At 36.9% G+C, this 26,035-nt stretch overlaps 1 protein-coding gene across 1 annotated transcript in view; it reads left to right on the plus strand.

The window, feature by feature from the left end:
- LOC6038269 (thrombospondin type-1 domain-containing protein 4) overlaps nt 1-18,509 on the plus strand; it is a 332,455-nt gene extending 313,946 nt beyond the window's left edge. The window contains exons 9-12 of the mRNA XM_038252070.1: nt 1,060-1,377; nt 1,434-2,326; nt 16,778-16,954; nt 17,023-18,509. Of these exons, the coding sequence (XP_038107998.1) occupies nt 1,060-1,377; nt 1,434-2,326; nt 16,778-16,954; nt 17,023-17,391 (1,757 nt within the window). The 3' untranslated portion in view covers nt 17,392-18,509. The remainder of the gene's footprint in view (nt 1-1,059; nt 1,378-1,433; nt 2,327-16,777; nt 16,955-17,022) is intronic.
- The last annotated feature ends 7,526 nt before the right edge of the window (nt 18,510-26,035 follow it).

Genomic DNA, 26,035 nt, shown 5'->3' on the forward strand with positions numbered 1-26,035 from the left:
CGAGATTTTTTCAGCGAAGTCATCTTAAGATGTCCCCTACACAACCCTTTTAACAGAATTCAGTTTCAATGAGAAGAACCTGAGAAATAGTAAAATCCGTAAAAATCACTTTAACCCAATCTCACCCCCCAGACCCAATGTCACCCCCACTGACGTCGTACCGCTCCTCCCGTCATGAAATATCGAAAAATGGACCCCAGACTCGTGATCATGGACAAACACTACTCTTAGATCAAAGTTTCAAGGAAAACGAAGGGATGATTTACCTCTTAACTCACAAGTATTAGTTAGACAAGTTAGAATATATTAGTTAAATGAAGCATTTTGTTAAGAAGGTCGAGATAGGACAGCCGCCATATTCATGAAATTTAGCAAAATCGGAATGGCAGTAATTTCCCAAATCGAAAAATGCAATAAAATTTTGCAGTCACATTATTATCTCTCGCCGAACAATGCTCTTCAACTTATGGTGGCTGTTCAGCATGTCGATAATTGTTCCTGTCTGCCATTTTATTCAATTCCATCCACATTGTAAACTCGATAGCGAGTGTCCTCTTACGCCGCTGCAATCATTTGCAAAAATGGCACGGCTTCATTATTCTCCCGCGGGTTTGTCTCGTCCAATGGCCTCGAATTTTCCATTTCGAGCCGCGAGACAACAAGTGTAGTGCCCGTCGCTAGAAGTGGAAAATTAATTATAACGCCCCCGCACCATGACTTCAAGAACCGCCCCCAGCCCATCCCGGTGGCCACCAGTCGAACGAAATCACGGTCCTGATGGCATTTAATAATAAACGCGGCTTTGTCGCGTGTGGCCTCAATGAAGCGGGTCTTTTTTGTGCGTTCCCTCACGATATTTTGTGTATTTACTTGCTGTTCAGAACAATAAGGGCACGCACGCTTGGTTATGGCAATCGCGACGAAACAATGCGTCTGGGCGATTAAATTGTTTTTCCGCGCCGAAAAAGGACAAATTGATTGGTCAATTATGGCACGTGTTCCATCGTACACCCAGGGTTGCTAACCGGGACCCTTTCTCTGCTCTTCCCCTTTTTGCAGCACTGAAAACGGCCGACCACCAGCGGTTCATCATCAACGGGGACTACACCATCTCGCTGAGCGGTCTGTACCAGGGAGTTGGAACGACCTTCGAGTATCGCCGGATAGACGGGCTGAACAATGGCTCCGCGGCGAGTTACCGCCGGATCGAGGGCGTCACCGAGTGGATCACCGCGCCCGGACCAACCGCCGAAGCCATCCAGCTGTACCTGCTGTCGCAGCAGCCGAACCCGGGCGTCAAGTACGAGTACCTGATGCCGATCAACACCAACCCGGCTGTGGAACAGGGCAGCTCCGGCGAGGACAACCGAATCGATGGTGAGTTCAAGAATCTATGGTCGCTAAAGAGTGTTACATAACCCAATTTCTTACAGGACTCTCCAACGAAATCTCCGAGAAGGCAAGTCTCCGCGTTCCGAAGCAGCGAATCATCCTGAACAACACGCTTGCATCGAGCACTTCGAAGCCACTCCGCAAGCGCAAGTTCCTCTGGAAGGTGATCGGATTCAGCGCATGCAGCAAGTCCTGCGGCGGTGGCATTCAACAGCCGGTCATCAAATGCGTCCGCGAGGCGCCAACCCGAATCTTCTCTCCCAAACGATGCGCCCATCTCACTCAACCTGTTCTGAACGAAAACCTGCTTCGTTGCAACACCCAACCCTGCCCAGCTTACTGGAAGCTGTCCGAATGGAGCGAATGCAACTGCGAGGACAAAACCATCGACAACGACGTCTACAAGTCACGCGAGGTCAAGTGCGTCCAGGAACTCATCTCCGGCATCGTCATCCAGGTCAGCAGCGGAGCCTGCATGGAAGAACAACCTCCGGCTTCGGAAAAGTGCGACTGTGCCAAGCACTACAAACCAACGCCAGCACCCCAGCAGTCGGAACCGCACAAGCACCGACCAACGGTCATCAATCACAACCACCACCATCATCACCACCACGCCAACGGACACAACACCCAGAACGATATGCAACAACAGCAGATCATCAGCAACGGGTACGGACGGACGAACCTGGACGCAAGCCGAATAACGCAGAAAGTTGAAGCGAAAAAGACCGGCGTCTGGTTGACCGCGGACTGGAGCGAGCGGTGTTCGGCGACCTGCGGAGTGGGACTGCAAACGCGGTCCATCTTCTGCGACCGGAGCACCTCAACCAACGCGGAGCGGTGTGATTTGCGGTTTACGCCGGACACGACCAGAGAGTGCACCAGCGATCGGGCGTGCGAGTACGGCGAGTGGTTCACCGGACCGTGGGGTTTGGTGAGTATTGCTGTTGATTCCTTTGCTAAAGTACAAACTTGTAAAGTGGGTAACCCAGAACAGTCAAGTCTAGTTATTTTTAAAACTCCCGCTTCACAAAATTTCCAACCCAGCTGCTATGCAAAGCTGTACAAAATCATCCAACTTTACCAACTTGGTCAGGATATGACAACATGAGTTTACCTACAAATGACTACAGAGCAATTCCAGCTCAAATCAGGATTTTTCTGGTACTTTTGTACCCGACCCTCTCCGATTTCAATGTAACTTTGTAGACATGTTATCCTAGGCCTATATAAGCCATTTTTGTGCATATGGAGCAAATAATACTCGAGAATAACATTTGAGAAGGGCGTAAGGTATTTAAATATTTTTGTATTCTGTAATTTAAAAATTACTGTATCTCGAAGCCGTTGCGTCGTATCAAAAAGTGGTCAAACACAAACTTGTAGGAAATTGGACGGGCTTTCTGAAAAAAATACACTAAAACAAAAATACACGCCACATCTATGAGATTTTTTGATTTTTAGGTCTAAAACTTGAATTTGAAGGTGATGTCACGATTTTTTTTTCGTTCAAAATTTTTGAGGAAATAGCCTAAGATGTTACCAAAAGACTGACGAAAAATGCAGGATGGTATGTCTCTCCTGAAAAAATACAAAAATCATTTACTGAAACTGTTTTTTTTTTTGAAAAGTGGTCTAAACGTCAAAGTTAAAAAAACGGTAGTGGGAATCGATTCTCCAGACAATTTTACATAAAAGTCTCCGTATTGACCATTGTCCTATGTCCAATCCTTGGGAAGATACAGCGGTTTAAAAAATAAAAATGTTGAAAAAACGGGATTTTTTGGTGGTTTTTGACAATTTCTATATGACAGACTTGGTTTTTCAGTCTCGTAAATATTTTTAACGGAAAGTTCGTCCAATTTCCCATAAGTTTGCCTTTGACAGCATTTCAATTGGATGTAAGGGCTTACAGATATAAGCTTAATTACATTGCTTATAACTGAAAATAGAATATTTTTTTCAGTGTGGTAGAAACCAGGATAGTAAATTTGATAACGTAAATTTAAAAACGATATAAATCAAAAAGCTGTCAAAGACAAACTTATGGGAAATTGGACGAGCTTTCCGGTAAAAATATTTACGAGACTGAAAAACCAAGTCTGGCATATAGAAAATGCCAAAACCACCAAAAATCCCGTTTTTTCAACATTTTTATTTTTAAAACCGCTGTATCTTCCCAAGGATTGGACATAGGACAATGGTCAATACGGAGACTTTTATGTAAAATTATCTGGGGAATCGATTCCCACTACCGGTTTTAAAAAATTTGACGTTTAGACCACTTTTCAAAAAAACAGTTTTAGTAAATGATTTTTGTATTTTTTTAGGAGAGACATACCATCCTGCATTTTTCGTCAGTCTTTTGGTAACATCTTAGGGTATTTCCTCAAAAATTTTGAGCGAAAAAAAATCGTGACATCACCTTCAAATTTAACTTTTAAACTTAAAAATTGAACAATGACATAAAAGTGGCGTGTATTTTTGTTTCAGCGTATTTTTATCAGAAAGCCCGTCCAATTTCCTACAAGTTTGTCTTTGACCACTTTTTGATACGATGCAACGGCTTCGAGATACAGTAATTTTTAAATTGCAAAATACTAAAATATTTGAATACCTTACGCCCTTCTCAAATGTTATTCTCGAGTACTATTGGCTCCATATACACAAAAATGACTTATATAGGCCTAGGATAACATGTCTACAAAGTTTCATTGAAATCGGAGAGGGTCGGGTACAAAAGTATCAGAAAAAATCCTGATTTGAGCTGGAATTGCTCTACAACACATTCTCAAGCGACAAAAACGACATTTTTGTTGTTGTTTTATTGGTCCTTGATGGTGACGTATTCTGATTTTGCCAGTGAATGTTCCCTCGCTTCGTTGCTCGTGAGTGTAGATTTTAACTTTGTTATTAGGGGAAAGTGGGGCAAGTGTAACAAGCTAAGGAAATGCTCGTTATAACCCATTAAAAAGTTAAAAAATCTGTCGGATTTTATTATAATCATCTTATTCTAGGTCTTGACTAAGACTTTGTTTAAACAAGTTTTTAAAAAATCCTGTTTTTTAATGTGAAAAATTGATTTTAAATTTTTTGATTTTCCGTACGTTCTACTCAACTAGTGGGGCAAGACGAGCAACCCGTTGGGGCAAGAGGAACAATGCATGAAAAAATATGGTAATTTGCTAACAATTGAACTGTTATCACTTAGATACATCAGATTAGGATGTATTTGAATGGTTTCTTCCATTTTTAGATTAAATAATAATATTTTACTAAAAAATTTATCGTTTTTACGAAAAAAAAAACTACTTCGATGATAAATAGTAAATTTTCATAATATCACTATACTTTGTATGTACAATTTTTTTAACGATTGTTTATCAGTTTTTAAGTACTTTCATGTATTTATTTCCCAATAAAATATGTTGTTGCAGCAATTCGTAATTTTTCCATACTAAAAATCCATATGGTACACTTGCCCCACCTGAACAAGATTTTTTAAAAGCTCTCAACAAAAATAACCAAAAGTTAAATCATACTTTGTAATAGGTGCATGTCATTTGTAGGGACACTACTGATCTAGGAAAAATAGCATTTTGATAAAATGAGCCTTAAAACGAACCCTAAGCCTTATTTTGTACTTTCCAAATATTATAAGAAAACAAAGGTTTCGAAAAAAAACTTCATTAAATCTTATTCCCCGTGGCGTTTACGTCATTTTGGCGGTTATGTGGTAGTAGAATCCGCTAATTGCTAGCAACAATTCCTCATACTGGAAATAATCAAAATTGTACAATTTACGGCCGTAGGAGCGATTGTTCCTCTTGCCCCATATGGTCGTCTTGCCCCACCTTCCCCTAATTGAATGGGACCGCACGGTTTCAAAACGCTTCTCGAATAGTCACACTCCAAATGAGCCAGTGACATAGATTATACCTATCTGAAGTTTTTTTTTTTTTGAAAAGGTCCAATAAACCAATTTTTTAGTTTTTGCTTTTTGGGTGTTTTTAAAACCGCCTTGAGTCAGGGGTATTAAAAAACACCCAAAAAGCAAAAAAATAAATTTTGGTTTTTTGGACCTTTTCAAAAAAAAACTCCAGATATTATTTTTTCGATTTGTTAGGCAAAATCAAGAATCTGTGCCGAGAATGAGCCAAATTGATTAAAGCTTAGGGGTCGCTGTTGGGCGTTGAATTTTGCAAGGGATATTTAAAAAAATAGAGTTACGCAAATTTTCGATTTTTTCCCAGAAGTTGACTTTGATTGAGTGAACATTTTGTCAAGTATAATATTCACGTTCTACAATTTTGTTGAAGAGTGCAATGCAATCCTAGTTGATAATAAAAGGTTATGAGCGTTTCAAACTAAACAATTTGAAACAATTCTTTCACTTTAATGTTCTACGGCGACTCCTAAAACTTAACCTATTTGTCACCGTTCCAAATTTAAAACTTTCGAATGCTTCAAAACTGTTGTTCTCATTCAGGATCTAGCACCGATTCGCCAAGGTTGACGGTATCTGAAGCCACAAACACTTTTATATTTTGTTTTGCTGTTATTGGACCATTTTTTTCAGATCTAAAAAAAATATCAAACAACATAGAAATATATACGCTGATTAAGTGCACCTGTCTAGTGGTGGGCAATAAAAGAGCCAACCGCTCAAAGAGCCGGTAAATTAAAAAGAGCGAATGAACCATGGTTCACAAATAAAGAGCCGTGGTTCTTTTTTAAAATCCGAATGAAAACATTTCTAAACTTGTGTCTTTTTTTAGTTTGAAAATATAATGCATTGAACTCCAACAAATTGTAGCTTTTATTGCAGATTTAAAATTTTATTTCAAATATTACAATGCTGATAAGTTAATGCCAAATAAGTCAATATTGTCCAAGGTTTTCTTCAACTTTCTTATAAATATACATTGAAAGACAATAAATTGCATTTTTAACAATGTTTAAACACCACTCAAAAGTTTTCAATCCAATATTTTCAGTTTTCTAGTATTCTTTGAAATTACTCCAAAAGTAAATCTGAATGATTTTCTAATCAAAATAAAAAAATCTTTCATTGCACGACTGATCGTGAAGATACATTAAACTATTTATCACTCGAATACAAATTTGAGCATTTCAAAATGCCGAACATGAAAATTTTACACACAAAATTACTAAATAACCCATAAGATTTACGAAAAAAATCATTTATCATTTCACCTAGCCGTCATAGCATACTAAGGAAAAGCGATGCTTTTGAAGGATGAATCGTTGGTTTTGGAGACACCGGACGTCTATCCAATGCGCACCTTGGGGACAGAATGGACAACCCTAATTCCTTCTGGAATTTGTTCCTTGGACCATCCCCTACACACCTGTCTTTATTCCGAGTGAATCCATGTTGTCCCCAAACCTGTAGGAACGATTGAACGAAAAGCACAAAAATCATATAGTAATTTCCATGTAAACTTTAAACCGCTGGGGACAGGCCAATTCTCAACCAAATGGGCTGATATTTGGCATGAGAGTCCCTATGGGTATCCTCTACAAGGGGAACCTCGGTTTGCCGTAATCTGAGAACTTTTTTGTTTGGCTGAAACACCCTAACCCGGATATAATTTTTATTGAAATATCTGAGATCCGGCCTCCAAAAAGTGTATAAATAACACTTAAGTGCTAATAACATTTGATATGGTTGACAGATCTTCGATGTTTTAGGCTCATTTGAAAGGTCTTTCGATTATCTAACTAACAATAGGTCGCTTGATGGACCCGGATATCATATTTATTGAAATATGTGAGATCCGGCATCCAAAAAGTATATAAATAACACTTAAGTGCTAATAACTTTTGATAGGGTTGTCAGATCTTTAATGTTTTTGGGTCATTGGAAAGGTCTTTTAAATACCTTTCTGAAAATGTATAATATGATAGGTTTTCTTGCAAAAAACACCCTTTTTACAATCTTCCGGACATACGCCAAAATCGTTTTTTTAGCATAACTTTTGAAGTACTAAGCTAAACTTGCTTCTTTGAAATAGAGACCTATGGGACTCCAAGACGGATCGAATGAGACTATAACGGTCAAAATCCGTTCATCCAGTCCGGAGATAATCGAGTGACATTTTTTTTGTCCACCTACCTACACAGTACACACATCCACACAGACATTTGCTCAGAACATGATTCTGAGTCGATAGGTATACGTGAGGGTGGGTCTACGAGGTCAAATTAATTATTTCATTTTTCGAGTGATTTTATAGCCTTTCCCCAGTAAGGTGAGGAAGGCAAAAATCGCAAAATATTGTTTAATAATTATATATAAGCATTAGTTTAATTTTAACAGAAATAAACACAATTTGGTAAAATTAAAAGCAACTTTCTCCAAAATCCTGGGTGCTCTTCCCATTCAAGCATTCAAACTTTAAGGTTCGAGTAAAAATCTTGACAAAGAGACCACCAAAACCTATGGTTTGTAAGTGAATGTTCTTTTTTTTTTCAAATAATTTATAAAATTCATATAAAAACACAAAAAAATACACGCATGCTTATAAATAGCCGCTCATTTTAATAAGCGAATGAAAATAAGCGGCTCTTAAAAAGAGCGGTTTTGCCTACCTCTACACCTGTCAAATAAATTCGAGTACCTTAAAAATTTTCAGCTGGAGTTTGTTTGTTTGCGTCTTATTTATCAAAACGTGAAGTAATCCTACCTTGACTGACTGGTTACACCACCATAATTTTCTAACATACTGTACAAACTTTATTAAAAGTGTTTACCCTCGAGCCCAAGTTTCCAAATTTTGATAGAAAAGTATCACAAAAAGCTATATAAATTATTGCAGTTAGGCCGTTGCAAATATATTTTTCAAAGCTTATGTCACACACCTCCCCCCCCCCCTTTCCTTAAATTTTGGCTCGAAAAGTCAGGGGACAAAACAAATATTTTTTTCAAAAACTTCAAAATTTCAATAAAATTAGACGTGCAATCAATTGAAAACAATTTAAAATCAAGGGAATGATAGAAAGAGAGGAATTACAAATCCGTATAAATAATTTCAAGATTTTTCAGGTGTAACCGAAAACGCGATCAAAAATTAAAATGGAAGAATAAGGCTTTTAACTGCTTATTTAATTGTCGGTGTACAGGACGCCGCACTTTTTAATCATTTGCTGACGTACATTCAATTTTGCAGTCCAAACCCAGTCATTGAATTAGAAAAATAAAATTCTTTTTCAAATTTTCTATTCTTGATTTGTGTGCACCTATGTCGAAGACCAAGATTGTTTACTTTTTGCTATTTGGTCTGACAGTCTTGGTCTGACAGATTTGGTCTGTCAGTTTTATCATGGATTTTGGTCTGGTCTAGGCGAGGGATAGGACACAGCACCTTCCTGTTTAAAATGCATTTACTGACTGTTTTGGGCAACATTAGTAACACTCCTCAATTCCAGGACAGTCAGTATTTTCCCATAATTTCGTAGCCGGCCTACAAATGTTGGATTGGTTACACAATTACAAGATTTCAAACAGTTCAAACCTAGGGGTCGGACAACTCCGTCAATAGGCTAACAATAGTTGGTTAACATGTTTATATTTCGTCAATATATTAACGCGACCTTACCTTGTATTATGGAACCAGGCCCGTAGCCAGGGGGGGGGCTTCCGGGCTGCAGCCCCCCCGAAATTTTTTCCAATTTTTTTAAAATTGAACTACCTTAAAAAAATCTTAAATCAATGATTGTGTGTTCTCTTCCCAGAAATTTTGTAAGATTTGTAAGATAGAGAATGAAGAATTGATTGATCAAACTAAGTAATTTGCCTGTCCATTGCCGGGCTCAGTTTTTGTAGATTATGGATCCAAAATTTGGATATTTAAAAATTGAGCTGCAGATTTGAACATTGTTCCATTCAGTAACATCTCATTTATCTTGTAGTTTTAGCATTACATTGGTTAGGATGGTCCAAATCTGGGCTTACTTGGGGCTATCCCCTGAAATCAAAGATTTACGCATCACTAGCCTAAGTTCCAAAATTTGAGCTTTTTCTGACCACTGACCACCAAGTTTGGGCAAAATCGTCAAATTGTATGGAGAAAAGCAACTGTTTCAGTTTTTGACCAATGGAAGGCGCAATAACTATCCAGTTCTTATCAATTTTCAGAACTAATATCTTCTTTAAATTTGGAAAAACTTTCCCGAAGACGCCTTATTTTTTTGGGTTTTTTGCTAAAAAGTTATTAACCTTCGAAAATAGCAATTTCCGAGCGGACTGCTCTAAGGGGCTACATAGAAATAATTACCGTCATCTGGGGCGAATCGGGACTACAGTCTGCATAGGGACAGCAAAAATCCTTAGATCTTGTTGTCTTATTTTTGATTGTAGAACTTAAGTATGACCCCTGAAGAACCATAAAATAATTTAGAATTTTTGGATTCAATGTGGCGGTCAAAATGGAGGTCAAGAAATATTTCTGGTGTTTTTTTTAAAGGTCTAATAAACCAAATTTCCAGTTTTTGCTTTTTGGGTGCTTTTGAAACCGTCAGGGGTATTAAAAAACACCCAAAAGCAAAAACTTGGTGTATTGGACCATTAAAAAACAGATGCCGAATTTGATGTTAAAAACAAGCAAATAAAACATGCCGATTTCATTTGTTCCTGATTCGGTTATCCGAAGTCCTTCGAACTTCGGATAATCGAAACTTTGGATAATCGAGGCTTCGGCTAGTCGAATTTGGATTGTAAAATTAATAGCCCTCCTTTATTTGCATTAAAACCTTTAAACTGTTAATACATGTTTTTCTCTACATTTTCAAAATTTATCATAATTTCTCAAAAATATTTAGATTTTGTTTTCAAAAACGAAAGCATTTAATATGAAAAACATTTGAGTGAATTTTGACTATTATCAGAAATACAATTCTAATTTAATCGTTTTGGTTTTAAGAATATGGTTAGTTACATATCTAAGACCTTAGAGAAAAATGCTTGAGAAATATCTGTGTGTATTTTTTTATTACTTTTTCGTAAACCTTTTATCCGAAACCACTCGTCCAAAATGCTTTCTTTTGGTCACATTTTTTAAGTTTCCACCGTGGCCAATCTCCAATTTTTATTTAATATATCAAAAATCGGAAGATCAACTAAGTGAATACTTATTATCAACTAATTTTCACTTTGTGCATGAGCTTGCGATAAAATGATAAAAATATTCAAAACGTTAAAAAAATTTAAGCTTGGATTCAAAAACTCTGAAATTAAATTAATTAAACATCACTTTCAAATAACATAATTTCTGATCAATAATTCATTTTTAAACTATTTAATTTCTATTTTTTGGATTTTACAGATTAGAATTTGCATTTTGAAAATTTTAAAATTTCTTTATTATTTTCTTTATAATTTCTTATTTCTGAATATCAATTGTAAATATTTTCCAAAGTTTATGTTGCCACCTTTTCAAAATGGACCAAAAAACAGAGAGCAAATACAATATTTAAAAAAAAATAGCTTCACAATTTTAATGGAAATAACTTATTTCGATTAAGTCTTTTTAGGACCAGCGACCAGGTCGGTCCGGAAAACAAATTTGAAATGTTTTTCCTGCTTTGATAATCATATACGACATGTTTGGGCTCGTTTAAAAATATTTAGAATTTTTGTATCATGTCGCGGAACCGCGGAAAGTTTTGACATAGGACTATGTCTCTACTTACTATATTGGGGGGCCAGTTCAGAAATTCGATCCAAAGCGTCACTTTTAAGCGTTAAAAAAGGGGACATTTTGAACGCTTATATCTTTTTTCCCTGTGAATCAATCCAGATGGTTGGACCACCAATCGAAATAGGAAGACTTCAGCTATTGTTTAACTACATAGATAGTCTGACTAAACATAGTTAAAGCACTTAAAACATGCAATCAAAATGAGCAATTTTTCAGTACAAATCGGACAGATGACCAATCAGAGCAAGCGTATGCATTCGAGACCGCGCCCCTTTTGTGCCGTTCTCCGGCTGTGCCGCTATTTAAGCAGAAAATTTCGCAAAAGCAAGTCACTTTGGAACGAGCACTCGAACTGTGCACGTCGGGCCGGCGCGGAGCAGCAGCAGCAGCGGCCAATAGAAGAAGAGGACCAGCAACCAGGAAGAACCACCGGCAGCAGAAGGAGGAAATTCGAGCGAAGCGGACGGCGTGGAAGCCGCTATGATGCGGCGGTTCTCATGAAAAATGGCCAATTCGACAGTGGTGAAAAAAAAGCTGGAGTGGCCGGTACCCACGAAGAAGGTTCCCCCGGGGCCTGGGGGGACATTTACAGAAACATACGAGTTGTGGCAATATGGGTATCAAAATTCATGTTTTTTGATACTGTACATAAAAATTGACATTCCGACAGTAGTGGCCACAACTTTGAGTGACCGGTGATCTCAAAGCAGGTTTCCCCGGGGCCCGGAGGGTCTTTAACAGAACCATACGAGTTGTGGCAATATGGATATCAAAATTCATGGTTTTGATACTGAACATGAAAATTGACATTTCGACCTTAGTGGCCACAACCTGGAGTGGCCGGTGCCCTCATGGAAGGTTCACCTTGGGAGAACATTTATGACAATTTTGCCGACAAATCTATGAAACAAAATAAAATAATCTTATTTCAGATTTCACTAGCAATCCAAAAACACATTTAAATTGTTTGGTCCTATGTCTTTCGGTTATGTCTCTGACATACCATCTTGAACTTTTTTTTCTCACGAAAAAAGGATTTCGCCATCAGCTAGATATTTTGAAAACTAATGATGCAAAACAACTGTACTGATTTAAAGTGTGTTTTGAACACTTTTAAAATAATAAAACCATAGCTTGTAGTTTTGATTTGTAACCCTCTCAACTTTGGTCAGAGTTTAGTGACATAAACTTCAGAATAATATTCGCAACGGCTAATTGAAGATTTAAAAATTTTACACTTTCAAATTTCTAAATTTTCATAATTTTTGATTTAAATTTTTTGGTATAAGACAAAGAAATGCCAGAAATCAAAAATAAAAATAATAAAAACATAAAAAATTTAAGATAACAATTCAACAGAATAATATCAAAAAATCTGAAATTCCAAAAATTAAAAAATCTAAAACTGAAAAATTAATAAAATAATTGATACTTAAGTAATCCTGAACTAAAAAAATATCATTTCAAATTATGTTATTCAAAATCCAATAAATTATGTTTTTTCAATCTTAATTTTTGGATGCTTTAAATATTTTTATGTTTGAATTCTAGTATTTCTAAATTAATTTATATTTACCAGAAAATTAAGTGATTTTTGTAATGGCTTTTCCCTCATTTCAGCATTTGAGAATCAGCGTTTTGATAGTCAGCTTCATGAGGCAATTCTTCAATATTATTTAAGCGAATACATTATTTTCAAACGTTATTTTCAGTCGCATCCAAATAAACAAATCAAAATCTCATCAACACATATTGCTCCCGAAGAAATATCAAACGACGCTTTTTGTTTCTGTTCCTTTTCAGCTGCGTACCGCTTAAGAGAAGTCTTTTCGTAAACCTTTTCTTGACCGTCTCTTGAGATTTTTTTGTATGGAGTTTTAAGAGTCTCCGTGCTACAGGACATTTTTTTAAATTTTCGTTTGAAAGTAAAATATAGTTCTTGTAGCAAAATTCAGACTAAGATTTGATTTACAGGAAAAATGTAATTGATTTAAGAATTCTTACATAAAGTATTCTTTACTTTTAAAACAAAAATTTAAGATAATAATTACACATGATAATTTCAAAAACATCAGAAATTCCAAAAATGAAAAAAATCAAATACATAAAAAAAATATAAAATAATTACAACTAAAAAAATCCTTAAATTATAAAAAAAAAACATTTTTATCATTTTTAAATAAAGATATTCAAAAATAATTTTCAATCATTTCAATAAATTATGTTTTAATAATCTTATTTTTTTATTCGAATATTGGTATGTTTGAATTCAAGTGCAAACTAAGATTAGATTTACAGGATAAAACTAATCAATTTATGAATTCTTACATAAAGTTTTCTTTATTTTTAATTTAGCAACGTTTCGTAAATATAAAATTTCTAAACCATAAAATGTGCAGGATTTTGTTCCTAGTGTCAAGATATTGCTTGAACAAGCATCGATTTTAATAAATGGTTACAATCCTAAATTATTAAACATGTATATAGATTAAAATTTTATTAAAAAAATATCTTCAGAATTAAGATCTGATTAAATTTTTTTGTCATGTTTTAAAATTTTATTTTTGCTCAAATTCTGGACCAACTTTCAGAATACAATGAGTAATGAATTTGAAAATGGCGTTTAGTCGGAATATTAAAGTTAAACATGATTCGTTTAAATGTTTGATGCAATCGAGGAAAATTTTAACGGTTACATATGCATTTAAAAATGGTTACATATGCATTATTAACAACTCTTCCAGTGAATATTTGGCGTTAAAAATTAATTTAATACATTTTATCTAAATTTTTTAACACATTAAAATTAAACACAGGCACTGATTTTTTTTCTTCAAATATATATTTATTATAGGCCTACACAGAAAAAAATGTGAATTTACTCGACACGGAAAAAATGAATCACATGTAAACTCAGTTGATGTAAACTTGAGATTCGACACTTCAGAAGCTGAAATTTCAACGATTATATTTTTTTGTATTTCATTAAAATTATTTATTTTTGAGAGCACCAGGAGCTTCGCAAAATATGAAATGGCTTCAATAGCTTAGAACAATTAAAATAAAACATTGTTTAAGTTTGTTTATAAAATTTTAAGAAAAACAAATATTCCAGTTATGAGATTTATGTTGTGCTAGAAAAAATGAAAAATGTTAGATAAACCATCACAATTATCACACAGCTGAAAATGTAAATCCAGACGGTTTAAAATTTCTCTCAGTATAAAATACAGAAAACATAATACATATGGTTAGATAAATCGATATTTCTTTAAAAAAAAAATTATGCTTTCAAAAATTTGATTCAAGTTAAGTATATTTTAAATTTAGCGACGTTTATCACGAAATTGGATTACAATTAAACAATTCAAGAAAATGTGAAAAAAAACACTTTCTCTACTCCTTTAATACAAACTAGCTGTTAAAATAAAGAAAAAAAAAAAGACGAACGAGTTTCTTCAATAAATACATTGATAACTTAATATGAAAATCTTCGAAAACTTTTTTGCATACATTACATTAAAATTTTACAATTCATCTCAATAATTATACCACAAACCAAGTGATGGTATAAATGATTTGCTGATTTTTATACTCCTTGAATTTTTGCACCCAAGCCCCCCCCGAACAAAAATCCTGGCTACGGCCCTGTATGGAACCTTGATCCAAGAACGTTGTCAGGTTCAAATGTCAAAATAAACGTAAACACAACACAAGCACCAGACACAGGGAGTGATTTATTTACTTCCATCCTTAAGAATTCTTCCACCTGAATCTACGGAAATTTTTACCATCCGCGGTGCTCGAGAACAACCTGGAATGTTCCAGCGGTGCTGATTTGCCGTAAAATGCAAACTTTTGCGTAGGATTTTGATGCCCTGGAGCCAGGAGATCATGGAGGTTCATCACTAGAAGAACCACAAAGTCTACGTCACGAATCTGCACCTCTGTAACGAACATTATCCAACTGGACGGTGCAACATCAACCACTCAATCTTCCGGAAAGACTTCTCGCTCGCGACCAGTCGGATTCGTTGGCCAAGCTGAAGAATGGCCTCGAGCGGGACTTGCATGGGCTGGAGATTATCAAGAAGTAGACGAAGGCCGCCGCCGTGGCCGTCGAGGGTTTGAGTTGGGCTACAAGAAGACGAAATCTCTTTGGTTATTGCCTGCCCAAACCAGGACCCGCTGGAGGCCACCACTATTCGGAACCGACATGGTGGCCCAACTTCGCCGATGCCATCTGGGACGTGAGCAACTTGAAAGATGTCTCCGAGCGGTTCATGTTTTGGAGCGTGGAAACGCAATCATTTGGTTTAAATTGTTATTGTACTATAAGAGTCGGCATGAAATCCAGAAATAGTGTTCTTTTTGGAAGTAAAAATTAAATAAAATGATTGCGGTGATTTTGAGGATAATTCGGATTTTTACTTTGCACGGAACTGGGCATGAACGGAAACATGGACCGGTCAAGTCATGTCGCTTCTTTCCACCTTCAATGCGAAACCTTGCCAATCCTGTGCACTGGCCGGGAGACATAACATCCTGCTCCTGCTATGGACCTTCCTCCTGCTGTGGACGTTCTCTTACGTGACCCTGTGCGGACCGTTCTGCAGTCCGTGCGAAAAGGAAACGAGCCGCGATCCGCTAAGCAAGTCAGCTGCGCGTGTTCCGGCACGCCAAGTTCGCACAGACGCGGAAGAGGAGAAAGTTGAGCTTGAGTGGTTATGGTTAAGGACACCGGACTGGAGATCCAACCGAGGAACCCGTTAAAATCCTGCCTCCTCCTTTGCAAGCTGTACCGGAGGTGCTCCTTTGCTTGCTGCTCTGAAACTTTCTCCCGTTTTAACTCCGTTTAACTCGGTCTTAAGAGCAGATGCGGTACGAGCTCTCTCTTCCGCTGGACGAATTTGACTCAATTTTGGAATAAGAAAGTCTTATTACCAATAAATTTAGAATGTTGCCACAGATTTCTCGAAAACGGCAAAAAAAAATCTGTTGTCAAAATGCGGTTGTTATTATTATCTCTCATCTGTCAAACCAAGGTGTCCAAATGCAGGTCGAAACATTTTTCGTCATTATATCACGGGTATGAATCTTCAAGCAATTTAAATATGGCGACTTGTATCAGAAGAAAGTGAGGCATTTTCGCTAGTTCTCACCGTTCTGTGTTCTGCGTGCACGTCCGCAAATATCGACCACACACATACTAACACAAAGCGCCACCAAGAGGCAAAAGGTAGTTACGAATATTTTTGGCACTTTTGTTAAAAAACATGCGGTTTTGCAAAAACAAATAACAAAAACAACTTTTAAGTGTAGTTCGACTATTAAACTTGTAATTCGTTGCTGATTTGTTGGGATTTTTTTTAAAATAAAAAGTTTTTTGCAGCACCCCTTTTGGGCGGACATTTCTGTTGTCACCTTTTGGTTCCTTGGATTTTCCATAGATAATTTCACAGTGTAATAAACAGGGCAGCTACCACCACGCGGCGCCACCGTTTTGATTGAGAAAATGATACAGGTTTTTCAGACGAGTTTCAATCCCGTGATTATATTGACCAATAGATCAATAACAACGTCAATATATTGACGAATAGTAAAAATTTTTACTTTGTCCAACCCCTAGGTTCAAACTATAACCAATAAAAAATCCTTTTCAGTGCTCCGGCGACTGCTTCAACCTGACGCGCTCCCGCACGGTCCTGTGCATCCGGAACGACAACTTTGTGGCGGACACCGAGTGTGACGGAGCGGAGCGCCCGCTCGCGATCGAACCGTGCGACATCGAAACCATCGACGACTGCAAACCCAGGTGGCATTACTCTGAGTGGAGCGAGGTATGAACTGTTTCGTTTAATAGTTTGAGGTTATGTTGGGTACTAATTTATGTAATTTTTTTTTTCAGTGTACTAAACCATGTGACGCCGGAAATCAGCGCCGCACGGTCAAGTGTCTCGAGTTCAACCTGCGCGACAAGGTAATGCAAGAGTCGGCGAGCTGCCGTTACGCGGACCGTCCGATGGCGTACCGGGTGTGCAACGAGGAGGCCTGCCCGTCGACGACGACCACCAGCACGACGACGAGTACGGCGGTGCCGGCAGGTTCGCTGGAACCGTACGTTGACCCGCGGGTGGACATGATCCAGAACGATGCCGTCTGCCGGGATGACTTCCCCAACTGTAGCATCGTGCTGAAGGCCAAACTCTGCAGCTATGCGTACTACAGCCAGGCTTGCTGTCAGACGTGTCGAAATCGATCGAACGAGTTGTACTAAAAATCAACACCACCACCAGCATTAACCCCCTTTTAAACCTTCCACGTGTCGTGGTCAAACAGAGTGAATACTTAGTGAATTCTAGCGACTAGATTACCTTTAAGTTATTGCTTCCCTTTCCCCACTTCCCAGTTCATAGATGTTAGATAATGCAAAAGAGTCTTTAATTTAACACTGCCCTCTTAGTAGAGTACCTTTTAAGTTCTCGTTCTCGAAACCTTAAAAAACGAACAACAATAATAACTTACTTATGCAGCAGCAAAAAAAACAAGCAAACCAAGAGATACACTGAATTTAAACTGCGTTGAAAAGTATATATATATTTAAAAATATTTAACTTTAGGCCAAGCTAAGTTTAAGGAATCGAAATGACTGTGAAATGTTTAAGAGAGAAAAAAAGGTAAAAAGCTACATTTTAACTACACACATAACAAAAACCCCCCACGTGCGTGTGTTTTTCCAGTGTACCAGAGAGTTCGAATTTTCGCGAATCAATCTTTTTCATGTTGCCCGCGCTCCCCCCAAGGGGCCATCACACATACGTATCCACACAAACACACAGACAAATAGATTGTGAAACCTGTAATTGTGTACCGTCATCGGAGAGCAAACGAACAAATCAAACGTAAATATAAGCCATAAGGTTCATGCCCCCCGCCCCACCCACAAACTAAACGTGAGTGTCCAATTCGATATTCGAGAGAGTGATGTAGGATTCCACGTGTCCCCTCCCACCGACCCGAGTAAGATCGGAGCAGTGGAGCAGCGAAAGCATTAATCTCATCCCTCCCCCCGGTAGCGTGTAAGTGCCATTTGAAGAGAAGAAAAACTATTCCCTCCTCCTCCACCTCCAAACATCCCATCCTGCTGTTGTATTAAATCACGAAATCAAGCAGACAGATCAAAATCCACCGGAAGTGTGTGGAACATAACAAAATATGGGAAAGGGTCCGAAGTTTTCCGCCATGTAAGATGGAAAGGGGGAAAGTTTAACGAATGCAGAAAAAAAAACATAAAATGATTGTGAAACCTGTTGTTTAATCTATGAAGAAAAACAAGAATCCGCTAGAAAAGTTAGATGATCGGTACATTTAATTAAAACACTTAACTTAAATAAACTTTGAATGTTTTTTTTTATGATTTGAAAGAAATTCCCTGAAAAGTAATAGTTGTTGATGGTGTTGATTATTTCATGAAGGAGACTTGAATGAAATGAGGTCATTTTTGGTGACAGTTGACTGAGCTTGTCTTTCGTTTTCGCTGCGTCTGTCTGACTTTGATATCCTGCTCTCGATCATACACATCCGAACGAATGAGCGCAACGCAAAGTCAACCACACAGTCATTTGACTCTCTCCACATATTTCATACGCTCGTTCGATGAAATTCTACCGAAATTCCTCTCACTTGGCAAATGACAGCGTTCAAATGATTGCTGTCATTACGCTTACCCTCACAAGCAAGAAAGAGATAGGAAAAGAGAGGAAGAGAAAGAGCATGTGTCGTCGTGCCACTCGGCTGTTTAAGTGTTAAACTCGGCACTTTCTCGTGTGTATCAAACGGCGGTCGCAAACAAATGACGATCGTGAAAATTCAATGATGGGGATGCAAAACCGATGCGCGCATAACTGAGGCACAAGCTTATGGGATTTTGGCTAAATGGGAGACATTGGCTATAATCCTATGAAAAATCATACAAACATTAAACAATTATAGTGTTGAAGAATTGGGATGATGACAGTTAACCATTGAAATTATAATTACATGAAAATTTTCACAAAAATACGTCTTTTTCCTGAATTATGGAAATGCAATTTTTTCTCGAAAAAAATCTTTTTTTTTTTTGTTTTGCTATATGGGTATCAAATGATCGGGTTTTTTTCATACATTTCGAAATAGAAACACTAATTTTTGAAAATACTAAAAAATATCACAAAACTTAGTATTTTAGAAAAAAAAATAATCGAAATTTCAGTATTTTACAGTATGGGTATCAAATGATCGGGATTTTTTCATAAACTGAAAAGTAATACCGTCAACCTGGGGCGAATCGGGACTACAGTCTGAATAGAGACAGCACAGCAGAACACTTAAAAGCTTCAAATTTGGAAATGAATTCACACATTTTGTTGCTCTGAATCTGGTCTAACCAAAACCACTCAAAAATATCAAAATATTAAGCTACAACATTGCTAAAATAGCTGTCGTCTTTTTGAAAAATACTAAAATTTTGTATTCTTTTTTCAAAAAGAGTTGGGAATTTTTTAAACATTTCGATAGATTTTTTTTCAAACACTCAAATTTTATACAGAACTATTGAAAAAATACTCAAAAATCAATTTTGTGAAAATTTCGTTGTAACTTTTGAAATGTACGAAAAAATCCCTATCATTTAATACCCATATTAGGCCGATGCAAATATTTAAAAAAGTTTTTGTCCCTCGGCCCTGGCCAAGGTCAAGGGGGGGGGGGCAAAAAATAAAAAAATATAAAAATTTAAATAACAAGCCATAGTCTTCACATTTCAATGAAAAAAATGTTTTAAAATGCATTTTACACTAGTTCAGTTGTTTTGCAATCATTAGTTTTAAAAAAATCTAAGATCTGACAAAAACAAAAATTGTATCGAAAAAAAAGATTTTGCATCGAAAATTTTCAAAAAATAAGATTTTTTAACAAACCCAAACATGCTAAAAATGATTTTTTGCAATTCCGTCGTGAAATTACTTACTTTTCCTGTCATTCTTGAACGACGAAATAGCCTACTTTTTTGTACCAAAAATAACAGAATTGAATAGCAACACTTTTCAAAATAAATGCTGAAAAGTTCTACTTTTCAGCACTCAAATGGGTGCTGAAAAGTTGAACTTTTCAGCACTTGTTTCGAAAAGTAACACTTTTCAACATTTTTTTGATTTCAACGATTTATTGACAAAATACATGAAAATTTGACATAAAATTTTACTCAGTGTGTGTTTATTGGAATTGCAAAAAATGTTGTATGGAACTCGTTGCAAAACTTGATTTTTTCAGCACTCTTCGTATTTATCCAACTCGGTGAACCTCGTTGGATAAATGTACGACTCGTGCTGAAAAAATCCTCTTTTTGCAACTTGTTGCATAAACTACTATTAAACGCAGGAGATGTATTTTAATTTGATTTCAGCTGGTTGCACTTGAATTTTCATTGAAATTTTGAAGTTTATTGTAAAAATATTTTTTTTGCCCCCTGATTTTTCGGGCCAATTTCGAAGGGGGGGGGGTGACAAAAACTTTTAAAAATATTTGTACCAGCCTTATGAAAAAAATGAATGTGTTTTTATTTCGAAAATACGTAGTTTTGTGCCTTTTTTCTATATTCAAAAATTGTGTTGTTACTTCCAAAATGAATGAAAAAATCCCTATCATTTTTATATATTATAAAAAACAGAAATTTTAAGTATTTTTTTGAAAACACTTTTGAAATGTATGAAAAAATCTCGATCATTCGACAACCATATTCCAAAAACAATAATTTTTAGTATATTTTAGAGAAACATTGCATTTCTGGAGTTTGTTTTTTTTAAAGGTCCAATAAACCAAATTTTTAGTTTTTGCTTTTTGTGTGTTTTTTTATACCCCTGACTCAAGGCGGTTTCAAATTTCAAAGGTACCGACCGGGAATTGATCCCTGAACCTTCTGCTTGTGAGGCAGAAGCCGTAACCATTAAGCCACTAAGCCGGTCTTTGAAATTTGGAATCAGGAATTTGAACTTTAAATATGAACATAAAAACGAAAATGAATCAGGTGGGATTCGAACTCACACCTCTTGATTGGTGGTCTGGGAAGCTAAGCAGTCGGCCATCAGAAGGTTTACACTCTAGCAGTGAATTGATCCGTAGTGTTGAAACATGTTATCTTCTCATATTAAATACGCGCTGATCCCTGATTTGCCTGAGGGGATTGGAAGCCTAAATATAGATCGAGTTTCCTCCAGATGCTTGCTTCTATGTTTAGGCGGGGCCGAACAATGCCCAGCGACCTCGGAATTGGACCGCAAGGAGCTCTGTCATTCTGAAACGGGTCGTTGGAAGCAGCGCAAGGGCTATCACCACCTAATACCCGGGACTGAGATAAGTTGTATCAGCATTCGGCATATACAAAGCCTGATACAAACTATACTTTCCCATAATTTCGCTACCGGTTAGCGGGTATTGGATTGGACCACACACACACCTGACTCAAGGCGGTTTCAAAAACACCCAAAAAAATTGGAAAATTTGGTTTATTGGACCTTTTGAAAAAACTCAAGATTTGTATCCTACATGAATCCACTTATGAGGCATTTCAACTTCATACTAAGCTACGCTCAAATTTGGTGGAGTAACTATTAAAACATGCAACTACCATATTATCTTCTAAACTAAACAATCGATTACTGATCCCCATCCGATGGAAAGTTTGCATATCAACCGAACTGAATTTCTGGAGAACCCTTATTTAACGTTTTCAACTGTAATTAACACCTTTGACATTTTTTTAAGAAATTAATTCGCTTCCTTTGGAAGCGATATATAAGCGGATTGAAGACTGGATTTCGCCATGTATATGTGATGATTTTCCAAAGCATCTAAAACCATTACAACCATGGCGGCCGCATCCCATCTCCACCGAGCGCCAAGGACAAGGAAAGGGATTTGGAAGACGGGAAGTGTTGGTTGATGCTCCACTTTTTTAAGGGGACAAGGGAAAATCTCCAAGGTGTCCCCAAATAAGTTTCGCTTGAAGTTGGGCGGTTTTGGAATGGTTTAGGGATACGCTTTAAGAATGCATTGGGATCAATATTTTGACACGTTTTCGAAATTACAGATAAAAAGTTCCAATCATTTCCAAAAATCGAACCAGTTCACAGTAACTGCTATCAAGCATAATTTATCAACATATTCCCAGGCAATCACAAACGCCAGTTCGTGTTAATCACTGTTCGAAAATCGCGGCACGCACGGCGTTATCTGAGACCTGTTCAATTACCACCTCTAAACGACACCCACCAATCAATCAAAAGTGACTAACTACCGACAAACAAGAGCAGACAACTCAACTGTGTGCTGATGCGAGAGAGAGAGAGACTGTTCATTGAACAAAGCAACAGTACAGAAAAAAACGGTACAGAAGAGAATCCAATCCATCCGATTTACGAGAAGCACGTCCACTGATAATTACACCCACCCTCCCTACTCCACCACGTGGACAGCTAATCTGCCTCACAAAACTACCTGTTTATGTGTCCACCAAAGGCCGTTTGAATGTCCGCCTGTAAGTGATGATGATAAGCCACCAACAAACGACGATGCGGTCTATGGTTGAAGTTATTGGAAGCACGACCCGTGACATCGTCATAGTTATAGTTGTTAGAACTCATCTCTGTGACTGTTATGGTGGTCGGTGTAGGTGTGAAATGTGAGTACGCGCGGTCACAGGTTCAGCCAGAAATAAAGAGTTCAATAATATATAAATTGAGATTACCGCGGATTCACAAAAAGCCACTAAATATCCAATTTCTAATGTTCTCTCGCTTGGGTGACTGCCAATTTTAGGGTGGTGCTAAAAAAAAGTTTAAATTAATTATTACTAACAGTCTGTAGAATAAAAATTTAAATTGAGGGTTAGTTAAGTAATAAGAGCGAAATAAAAACAATACTTAACACATGGTTTTATTAAATTATTGATGCCTTGTTTTTTGGCATTTTTCAACAAAAATCTTTTAGCTATAACTTACAGGTTATTCAAATATCTTAAGAATGTTGAACACAAGAATCCGATCTTGAAAATGTCCAAGAAGTCTAAAGTCAAGATATCTCAAATGATTATTGTTGTTGTCAAATCTCCTAACCTTACCTAATCCGGACATATTTTTCATCGTAGTTACTGGAATCTAAAAGCTTCTCAAATGTATCTTAAAATCACTTTATTGGATATAACTTCGGTTAGGGTTGTCAGATCGTTTTTAATTATAATACATTGAAGTATTGCCGAGAAAAAAAAAATCGTCATTACTAATTCTAAACAACTGGACTGGTGAAAATACCTTCCTAAACACCTTTATAGTCAAATTTATTATTTTAAAAACTGTTTTTCAGGTGTGTCCTATTTTAAAAATTCTACCTTTGGCGAAAAAAAAACTGTTTTTCAAATTTTTTATGTCGGCTTACGAGAGGATAAAGACGGTCGGCTTACGGTTCGGTAGTAAAAGTCAAAGTAGTTATGTCACAGACATAACCGGAATGGCGTAGACTACGTAAAGTTTTGATATGTGGACATAAAGTTTTCCATAGCTTAATTTTAAAGAATTAGCTTGATACTTGAAATACATTAACGGAATAAGATCGTGAATGGCAGATGGCCCCCCGACACCCAGTAAACCAGTAAACTCATTCGGACCGTGTACGTACCGGTTGTTGAAATGGAATTCGATTCCATTTGTTTCTGAAAGGCATTTCACCGACTCATCCCAGGTGGGACGAGGGACGGGGAGTGAGGGCAACTCCGAAGAGTTGGGCAGTCCTCGCCCCCTTCCTCAGAATATCAAATGGTCCGGCCATCGAGAGGCAACTGTCGATGACGAGAAGGCGTTGCGCGCTTCTGTTGTAGCTCTGGTTCCTCTCTCTCTTGCTGCTCTGGTCCTCTTCTGCTGCTGCTGCTAGTCTTGCCGGTCCGACGTCTGAGACGTGAATGCTGGTCTGAAAACTGGCGCACATCCTTTATATGTTTTTCGGCCTGTAACTTCCCCTCCTTTTCGCGACCGACACCGGTCGCGGAGCTTGGGTTATTTTCCCCTCAAAATAGGTAGGGGAGAGTGGGTTTCTCACAAAACTATGAACTTTTTGCATGAATTGAAAGCTTAAACATTCAACTATATTTGACTGATAAGGGTATTTTATCAGATAAACTCTTCGAACCATGCCAAGCGTTTAAAAAAAAATATTTTAAACCGGCATTTTTTAAAATTTTGGGGGTAATTTGATCCCCCTTTCAACATTTTAAAGAAATTTTAAGCAAAAAGTTTCTTATTCATCCAAACTTTTAATTTTCTATAAGTTACAGCAATTTCACATTACGTTTGCGTACGTTTGTGTTCAAAATATAACATGTTTAGCATGCAAAATATTTAAAAACTTAAAATTTTCTTTTTTTATACCAAAATTGAGCATGTTTACAAAAGCTGGTAATTTTTGTTTACAAAACTTTTGAAAAATGGTTGAACTGCTGTAAGTTATGTACAACTATACTAAAGGAAACTATATACGAAAACCTAGCCCAATTATTTAATCTTGACTTCCAGTGACTGTAAAAATGTTTTCTATAAAAATGTTTTCTATACTTATCAAATCAAAGAAAAATGATCTACACTCAGCCAAAACAATCCATACCAGCCATAAGGATACCTTATAGATTTTTTCCATACACAAACCATATAGATTATATAGGATCAATCAATGGATTTTTTTCCATAAGATAACCTTATAGACGTAATATATGATAAATTGTTGCTTTCATAAGCAAACCGTATATAATTTAAATATGAGAAGCCTATAGTTTTTGGTAGATATATGGCAAACTTATGTTTTTTCCCGAGATTTTTCCGCCTTTTAAATGCTACAAAATTTAATTAGCCAGAGTTTCAAAATTTATTTCAATCAAATTATAATACATAACAACATTCGCAACATCTCTTCTAGCGAGGTTTCGTCGTCTTAACAGCTTTCTTCGGGGGAGTAGGGGAGAGTGGGTTTCTCACAAAACTATGAACTTTTTGCATGAATTGAAAGCTTAAACATTCAACCATGTTTGACTGATAAGGGTATTTTATCAGATAAACTCTTCGAACCATGCCAAGCGTTTAAAAAAAAATATTTTAAACCGGCATTTTTTAAAATTTTGGGGGTAATTTGATCCCCCTTTCAACATTTTAAAGAAATTTTAAGCAAAAAGTTTCTTATTCATCCAAACTTTTAATTTTCTATAAGTTACAGCAATTTCACATTACGTTTGCGTACGTTTGTGTTCAAAATATAACATGTTTAGCATGCAAAATATTTAAAAACTTAAAATTTTCTTTTTTTATACCAAAATTGAGCATGTTTACAAAAGCTGGTAATTTTTGTTTACAAAACTTTTGAAAAATGGTTGAACTGCTGTAAGTTATGTACAACTATACTAAAGGAAACTATATACGAAAACCTAGCCCAATTATTTAATCTTGAGGCTGATTCCAGTGACTGTAAAAATGTTTTCTATACTTATCAAATCAAAGAAAAATGATCTACACTCAGCCAAAACAATCCATACCAGCCATAAGGATACCGGTCAGCGGTCAGCGTTCCGGAAAGCCCTCCGCGACTGTGAAGATTGAACTTCGTGGCCAAAGTTGCCTTCCTAGCGGGTGATGCGTTCCGCGCCGGAGGGCCGCCTTCGCAGTCCAGCCTTCTTCGGCTTTGTAGTCGCTCACTTTTTTCACGCGGTTGGGCATCGAGCGGTCAATGTCAGCGGTGCTGTTTTCGGCGTTTTCATCGACTGGCTGTCCGCAGCCTCGTGGAGACAGGTTTCTGAAGAGGTGATCTCAGTAGGTTTAGGAGCTTGAGATGCTTCCGATGACTGCAAAGAA

Source organism: Culex quinquefasciatus, chromosome 2, assembly GCF_015732765.1.
Source record: "Culex quinquefasciatus strain JHB chromosome 2, VPISU_Cqui_1.0_pri_paternal, whole genome shotgun sequence".
Classification (NCBI taxonomy): Eukaryota; Metazoa; Arthropoda; class Insecta; order Diptera; family Culicidae; genus Culex; species Culex quinquefasciatus.